General features: G+C 38.7%; 1 protein-coding gene across 1 annotated transcript; it reads left to right on the top strand.

Moving 5' to 3' along the window:
• Positions 1-722: 722 nt before the first annotated feature.
• LOC131898907 (melanoma antigen preferentially expressed in tumors-like) lies at positions 723-5,533 on the top strand. The gene is made up of 4 exons (XM_059250197.1): positions 723-1,153; positions 2,719-3,018; positions 3,481-4,062; positions 4,942-5,533. The coding sequence occupies exons 2-4, from the start codon at positions 2,729-2,731 to the stop codon at positions 5,453-5,455; spliced, it is 1,386 nt and encodes a 461-aa protein (XP_059106180.1). The 5' UTR covers positions 723-1,153; positions 2,719-2,728; the 3' UTR covers positions 5,456-5,533.
• Positions 5,534-8,705: the final 3,172 nt, after the last annotated feature.

The following is an 8,705-nucleotide window of genomic DNA, read 5'->3' as shown; positions in this document are numbered from 1 at the left end:
AAGGTATTTTTTAATCAAGTCTCAATCTGTACATTGCATGTCTGTCTTTCCTTTAGTGGCTTCTCCATGTCACCTTTGGGGTTTTTATTTATTTTAATTATGTTTCATGTGTATGGTTTTTTTTCGTGCCTATATATCTGTGTAGCATGTTTGTACAGTTCCCTTCGTAGCCAAAAGAGGGCATTAGATCCCCTAGAAGTGGAGTTATGGATGGTTTCCAGGACTGGGAATTGAATCCATGTCCTCTGGGAGATCAGTCAGTGCTCTTAACTGCCACCCCATCTCTTCAGCCCTTCATTAAACACTGATGTCCATCCATGTTGGCTTCTATTTCTAAGCTTTCGGCTATTTGTCTGTTCTTATAGCAGTGATAAGACACTGTAATTACAGAAATTCTCTAGAAAGTTTTCAGTTTCTTGGTCTGGTGTCAGGAGTCCCTTCTCAAGTGTCTTCCTTCTCTCTTCTTAGCTATTCTTGTGTACTCTTTCACTTATGAACTTTACCATCAGACTGTCAAACTCAGTAAAATGTAGATACTTTTGAAATTGAAGTAAATTTATACATAGGGAAAACTTAGGAATAACTTTTTTAATGTTGAGTTTGTCAGGGAATAGTCAAATTTAAATAGCATTGCTCCACAACCCTTATAATAGAGTCTGGAGTCCTTATACAATCATATCAGGCACATCCACAAATAAATTTTGAAACAAAATACTGGAATATTCACAGATATTCCTAGGAACAGAACATGGTGACCTTGTAATAGAGCACAAACAGCAACTTCTTGAATACATTTCACTAACATTTGAAACAATGTGTGAAATCAGCTGCTTTGTTTCATGAGACTGCCCAGTCCCTTTCTTTCAAGACTGTTTGAGTTTTTCTTCACACAAAACAAAGTTCTTGACAGATAGGATGTACTTAAACTCTCTTACACCTTGAGCTACATCAGAAGACAATCATTTGAAGAACCTGGGACAAGTTTTTAGGACTGTGTGAAAGATGTGTTCCTGAGATTGAAATCCTGGAAGCCTCAAGGAAATGTTCCACTTCTTTGTTCTTAAGTGTGATAATTTTATCTTAGTCATCAAGTCATTTATCCAAGGACAATGCCATAATGTGTGTGAGATGCTGTAGCAAAGAACCGTATTAGGTAGGTGATGAGTAACATTAATTTTGTTTTCTTATGGTTTTAATGTTTTTGCTTGAAATTTTTCTTTATACGGCTTATTCATATTGTTTTCAAAGCTATCTAATTTAATCATACTATTTTCTGTTTATCAGTGTTGTGAAGGTCTTTTAGAGGGTTTGTTGTTGTTCCCGAAGTAGAAGAAAAACTTAGGAGCTTTCTGACTCTTTTATGTGTTACAAGATTCTTAACCCCCCTCATTTTGTTTCTTTTCCCACCATTAACAAATTTTCTTGAATGTTTCTCCTAACCACATCAATGTATTCTTCCCACAGTCTGTGTCTTTTAAGATTGCAGTTTTAAACTAACCTCCATATCACTTATTTGATACACCTTTGATATTCATTGTTTATAACACATACTCATAATACATCTTTTTTTTTTTTTTGGTTTTTCAAGACAAGGTTTTTCTGTGTAGCTTTGCACCTATTCCTGGAACTCGCTTTGGAGACCAGGCTGGCCTCGAACTCACAGAGATCCACCTGCCTCTGCCTCCCAAGTGCTGGGATTAAAGGCGTGTGCCACCAACGCCTGGCCCATAATACATCTTGATGAGACTCATTGTGATGTGTCCATACCAACCTCTAGCTTACATGAATCGTATCCAACTGTGCTTTACCACCCCAACCCTGGCACTGATCCCACAACCCAGAAGTCAGCATTCCATTATCACATTGACTGTCTCTTACTTTCCACATGTGAGACAACATACAGCTTTGAAGGGAACAATTCTGAAGTCTTTGCCCTAAACTGTACTGCATTCTTTTGATTTTATGTTTTCTTTTTCATCTTTAGGCTTACTTCATGACTAGATTTTCCGAATATGCTTAAGATCAACTTTAAGTTTTCTTAACCATCTTCCTTCATGTCTGTCTTGTGCAGTTTTGGTTTCTTTGTCTGCCACAAATACAGTGAGAGGAGTGAGACAAATCAAGGGCTGGAATGTCATTCTTTTTCTCTTTAATCACAATTAATTTGGTGTTTTAATATTTTCTATTGTACCACTTTTCTGTAGATTTAGCTTGTTCTTCATCATAGCTCATATACTATTGAAGGAAAAATACTGAGGTCATGTAGCTAAGTAACCAAAATTGTTTTCTGCTTTCTTACTACCTATTTCTTTTTTGGAGACAGGATTTCTTTGTGTACCTTTAGAGCCTATCCTGGATCTCGCTCTGCAGAACATGCTGGCTATGAAATCAGAGATCCACCTGCCCCTGCCTCCCGAATGCTGGGATTAAAGGCATATTTCATCACCACCCAGCCTACTACCCATTTCTAATGGTGTTTTATCACATACATACTTTATATACAAGGGAGGGGGAATAGTAATACACACACACACACACACACACACACACCTTTATACACTCACAAGTCACTTTCTAATCTGTGTCTATAGTAGATGTATCTAGTGTTGGCTATCTGGTTCATTTATTCTTTAAATTTCTACTTTGCTAGCACTGGTTGCAAAGAAGAGACTGGGGGTTTATTTCCCAGAGCTAAAAATATTTCTTCTTCTGATTCAGGTTCACAAAGATGGATACAAAGAACCCAAAGTCACTGTTGGATCTCGCTATACAGAGTCTGCTGAGAAATGAGTTTGTGGCAATCCAAGCTCTGGAGGATATGCCAAGACTCTTTTTTGTTCCACTGTTCATTGCTGCCTTCGAGGGTGGGCATAAGAATTTATTGAGTGAGATGGTGAAAGTGTGGCCCTATTACTGTCTCCACATTGGGTCATTAACTGTACAGGATCCTCAACATGAACTCCTGAAAGCCATGATTGAGAATCTTCCAGTGCGTCCTTCAAGGAACTCTGCTTCTAGGTAAGACTGTATAATAGAAACATGGAAAGACAGAGGCGGTTACACCACAGCCTGCTACTCTCCCAGAAGGAGTAACAAGTAAATGCTGAAGATTTATGGGTGAGGCTGTTGTCTGCAAACTTGGTAACACTTTAAAGATTGATTGTATTCAATGTTAATTATGAAATCGGTTACTGATTGTATTCAATGTTCATTTTGAAATCGGTTACAGAGGGTTCTATTGATGGTTTTACGTAACAGGTGTTACATAAGAGAAAGACAGGAGCTTTAAGACTGGAGGGGATTTAAGGTGTATAAAGGATTGGGGGAGGAGGCTGAATTTTCATGGGAAAGATTTGTTGATAGTACAAGGAGTGTCAGCTGTGGATAAAAGAATTAGTTCCTAGATGTCATCATTGATTCTACTCAGTTTCATTATCGTTGGCTATTTCTCAACTATTCTATCTCCTCTTACCCCAGCAGGAGACCTAAACTGAGGATCCTAGATTTAAGGCAAGACAACGACTGTAGGACCACATGCCATGAAGTCAGCATCAAGGAACCTTTCTGTTTTCATTCTTGTGCTTATTCTGACAGCTCTATCCTGAAAATAGAAGGGCAGCTTGGTTTTGTAAATCCAGAGTCCATGGTTCAGTTCCCCAGGCCTGTAGAGTTACTAGTGGATCTTTCCCTAGATGGCTCCTTAGTGGAAAAGGAATTTTTGGTTTTTCTTACAAGTAAAATTAGGGAGAGTTCAGGGTCTTTGCACATATGCTGTCGAGATTTGCAAGTTGATAAACTGTGTGACAGCAAATGCACACTGAGACTTCTTGATCTCAACTGTGTTGATCAGTTGTCAATTGATAAGGGTTCGCTGAGTGATATCACCAATGTCCTGTCTCAGATGGACCACCTAGAGAGCCTCAGTTTGTCTAAAGTCACTTTTAGATCTCTGAGTGGGAAAGTCTTTAAAAATTTCCTCGGTCACTTGCAACGTATGAACAACCTTAAGAAAGTCAGCTTGTCTTCATTCTGTCTCACGGGTCATCTGGACAGAGTGCTCAGGTAAGAGTTTGGGCCAGGGCCCTGGGTTTCCTGGAGAGCTTGTTGAGACAGGAAAGAAAACATTCTTGGGTATTCCTAATCTCCTGAACAGCTTTTATGCTTTCCACTTTTCACTTTTGGGAATTTGAAACTGGAGAAAGAATTACAAAAATTAAGCAGCCAGCAATGTACAGACAAGTGCAGAAATAAAAGGTGAAGAACACTAGCCTTCTAGATATGAAGAGGAGCAGGGATTGAGATGGGGGAAGATTTTTTACTATAGCATTGATCCACCTAATCTTAGATGCCCATAGTTCACAATGTCAGATCACTTTATTGATGTGTAATCCCCAAGGCATAGGCCATGAAAGTAGAGGTTGGTATTTAGGGACTGGCCAAAGGGAATTTTCAGTTGCCTGTTTTTTCTGATCCCTCCCCACTAAAAAGGTGAACTGAAATATAGAATGGATAATGTTGTAAGTATCAAGTGCTTTAAGGTTTTTTCTCTTAATATTTCTTGAAATTGTCTATTATAATACACTATATAGATTCTTAAGATTAAAAGAATTTGTATCTCATTGTTGAAAACAAAACTTTCAGCCGGATGTGGTGGCACGGGATTTTAATCTCAGCACTCAGTAGGCAAAGACAAGCAGACTCTGATTTTAAGACCAGTATAATCTCCATAGTGAGTTCCAGGACAGCCAGGACTACAGAGTATGATCCTGTCTAAAACAAATTATCAGAGTCACAAAACTATTAAGTGAACTAAAGCACACATTAACACATTAATACCCAATTATAATGCCTGTGAATAATAGTTTATTGTAGATATAAAGATATAGTTTTCCTCATTCAATCTTCATTTTTCAGAAGTTTTTTGTTCTTTTCTCCCTACAGAGTCCTGCCACCTCGTCTGAATTTCTTGTATCTGACATTCTGTGATCTTTCGCACAGAGACTTCAGATTTCTGGCCCAGAGCCCTCAGGTCTCCCGCCTAAAACTATTGAATCTTAGCAACAACCCAATGTATTGGGATGACTTTGAGCCTTTTCAAACTCTTCTGGTAAATCTCTCTGGTACTCTTCGGCATCTAGAGATAAATCATTGCCTTATAAATGATACTGCAATCTCTGTTCTTATCCCTGCTCTGATTCGTTGTACTCATCTCCGTGTTCTGTGCTTTGCTTCTAACCCCATCACAATGCCTATGCTTGTGACTATCATGAATAATTTAACACCCTTGAAGAATCTAAAATATGTGATTTATCCCATCCCTGTACATTGCTATGAACTATGGCATTTTCAGGGCAGTTTAGACCGAAGGAAGCTTGCTATTGTACAACTACAGTTGAAGGTGATGCTAGAGCTTGCAGAGAGAGCTGACATGAACTGGATCACTTACTTAGAATAAATATCACAGTCCAACACAGTTTCAACCCGATATGTACTATTTAAGTACTAAATGTTATTTCCTGGACACACACACACACACACACACACAACATATAAGATTCTTTACATTGTAGAAAATTACACTTAGGGAATATAGGTATGTAACTGATTCCTACACAGAATATTTAGAAAAGATGGAGGATTTTGAGAGTTCCTGCGTATCACTGGTCTACTATTGATACATTTCATTTTACCTACCAGAGTGATGTGTATTGCGTATAATACAGGATGATCAAGTCCTAGTTTGCTCTGTCTGTGCCCATACTGTTTGGTTCGCTTGTTGGTACATCACACACATCAGAACAGTGACAGACTTTCCTGCCTATAATTGTGAAAAGGTCAGTGATTTTTGAAGACAATGTTTTCATCCCCTAAGTTACTTCAGGCTGGTTTTGGTTGCTTTTGGAAATCCATGAGGATTTAATAGTGGGGCCAGGAAAGAAAGACAGCAGAGGCTTTGAGGTTTCAATAGAACCTTCAAGAACATAATTATAATATGTCCTTGATGTAGGCCTGCCCTAAAGTTTCCACTACTTCCCATGAAGTCCTCAGCTGGATATCCAGCCTTTGCCACATGAATTTTTAGGTGGGATTTAGGGTCCTTCCCATAATATTCCCCTTACTTCCTTTAGTTCTCTTACTCTACTCCCAATTCCTTTAATCCTGTCATTTCCTTAGCTGTATAAATCATTCCATGTATATATTGATTCTTTTTCCACTAGCTGTGCCCCATTTGGTATGATACATACTAGCCATGTGTGAGTACTGAGTCCAACTTATTTTATACTCCATAACATAACATAAATTCAGTTTGCATATCCTAGACTTTCTTAGAAATGATGTGTGTAAAGTCTATAGTTAATAATTTACACAGGGCTAAGGATATGCCTCAGTCGTCCAGTTGCTTACCACACAAGCCCGCCTGTGCTCAGTCTGAACCTAGCATTTGTGTAAAAAGCTGAGCATCCAAGTGCACACTTGTCACTCCAGTGTGAAAAGGTGGAGGAAGGAAGAGCCTTGGGGCCATGTGGCCAGACATTCTAGCAAATTAGGGATTCGAGGTTCAGTGAGAAATCCTGCCTCAGAAAATATGTGTAGGAGAAAAAAAAACATACTGACTTTTGGCGTGCATGTGAGCATGTGTGTGAGTGCATACACACACACACACACACACACACAGAGAGAGAGAGAGAGAGAGAGAGAGAGAGAGAGAGAGAGAGATGCAAGTACATGCACCTCCTCCCACACATGAACATGGTCTCTTAAAAATATCTTACTCGTATTGTTAATTTCTTGAAACGGCATACTGCATCAGAAAGACATGGTAAAGATAGAAGATTAGGATTTGTTCCTTCCATATGTTGAAATGCCAAAACTGCATTTCACTGACTGACTAACAAATAGTGTAGACTCTAAGTAATCACTTACACATAATGTTTTCTAACTGAAATAAATTAGTTTAAGCAATGGCTTAGATCTTTATATTGTTTTCTTTTTTAAGTGAGGTCATATTTGGTTTCAGTCTGACCACAGATAAAAGTAATTGAATTTTGTTTTTAGTAGTGATACTGGTATATATATGAAACTATATTTTACAGGCATTATTATAATAAGAATACTGGCAAGATAGTTAACATTTGTTTTTTATTAATTTTTTGGTGGTAACACTGTATTTCCAAGTTAGTAAGAAAAAGCATGTTAAAATATACTGAAATTAACGTGTAATATTTCTTTTGTGATACAACATTTCAAATTTGTTCATGTTTTCCATAATGCTTATATCATATAATGCACAAAATTTCAAAGACCTACTAATATGCCAGTGTAATGAGCGATTTACTTACATTGTTTCCAAGTTAAAAATTGTAGAGTTTTTGGCACTTTGTATTAAATAAAATATTAAAATTTGGTTTACCAGTTTCTTTGACCTTTCCTTTTTGTTTTTTTCCATATGGCTCTTACTATATATACTCTAAATAAGCTGGGATCTCGTGTTCTCAGAAGTATAGTCTGACCAGTGTTTTAACAGTGGCAGAATACTGGGGAAGAGGCAACTGGATCAATATTGGCATATTTTCTCTCTTTCCTCCATCCTTCCTTGGGTGCCATGTTTCTGTCAGAGACACTGCACCCTGAGGTGAAAACTAGACCCTACAATGAAGAGAGAATTTGGAACTCATTATTGTCATATTGACAATGTGAAGGATATTCTTGGAAATTCCTAGTGTAAGAAAGTGCTCTCGATACTTTGTTTTCAATAGATTTGAAAAATAACCAAAGGGAGTGTACTATGTTGCTTCTACATGGCTGTGGTAAAAACACTGTCCAAAAGCAACTGAGGGAGGAAAAGGTATGTTTGACTTACATGTCCCAATCTCAGTCCATCATTGGGGAAGTCGGGGCAGGAACTTGAACAGGAGCAGAGGCAGAAAAGTTGCTTAGTGGCTTTCTGTGACTTGCTGAGCTACCTGTTTTATACAACCCAGGACCAGTTGCCCAGGAGGCACTGTCCACACTGGTCTGGGCCCTACCTCATCAACCATTAATCAAGAAAATGCCCCAGAGACTTGCCTACAGGTCAGTCTGATGGAGACAGTCCTTCATCTATGGTTCCCTCTTCCTCCATGCCTTTAGTTTGTGTCAAGTTGACAAAAAAACTAACCAATGGAGTTGATCCTGTCAACTTGCCACACAAACCTAACTACTAAACTATACCCTTTCCTTGTTTATCCCCAATAGCTCATGTTATTATCATAATATAAAAGAGTATGATCTTAAAAATATCACAGCCTTTAATTTTTTCAGTACATTAACAGTCCAAGATCTCTTTAAAATCACAGTCTCTTAACTTGTGATTTCCTGTAAAATTAAAAATAAGTTTATGAAAATTCCATAATGAAACCTATTTTGTGGGATGATTTTGACCCTGCACCTTGCCTGGGCAGCACAGTAGATCTGACTCTGCTGACAGGGGCATTGGTGAGATGCCCCAAGAACATGAGCATGGGAGATCTAGCCCCACTCCTCATCTGCCATAAGATGGTAGGTGAGAGGCAGAGATGCCTTCCCCTCCACACTGCCCCTCACCACCTATGGCGGGAGGGAGAGCTGGCCCTGAGGTCATAAGAGCAGGAGAGCTGTCCCTGCCCCTCACCAGCTGTAACACTAGGGAGGGTGCCCCTGCACCTGCCTGGGTAATGCAGTAGAGC

Source organism: Peromyscus eremicus, chromosome X (genome assembly GCF_949786415.1).
Source record: "Peromyscus eremicus chromosome X, PerEre_H2_v1, whole genome shotgun sequence".
Lineage (NCBI taxonomy): Eukaryota > Metazoa > Chordata > Mammalia > Rodentia > Cricetidae > Peromyscus > Peromyscus eremicus.
The sequence above is the reverse complement of the archived record's forward strand: the minus strand, read 5'-3'. Positions and strand labels throughout refer to the sequence as shown.

Excerpts from the sequence above, each read along its gene's own strand:
- LOC131898907 (XM_059250197.1), top strand. The coding sequence starts at position 2,729 with ATGGATACAAAGAACCCAAAGTCACTGTTGGATCTCGCTATACAGAGT. Across the intron at positions 3,019-3,480 it reads TCAAGGAACTCTGCTTCTAG|GAGACCTAAACTGAGGATCC; the intron begins GTAAGACTGTAT and ends TTACCCCAGCAG. Across the intron at positions 4,063-4,941 it reads CATCTGGACAGAGTGCTCAG|AGTCCTGCCACCTCGTCTGA; the intron begins GTAAGAGTTTGG and ends TTCTCCCTACAG.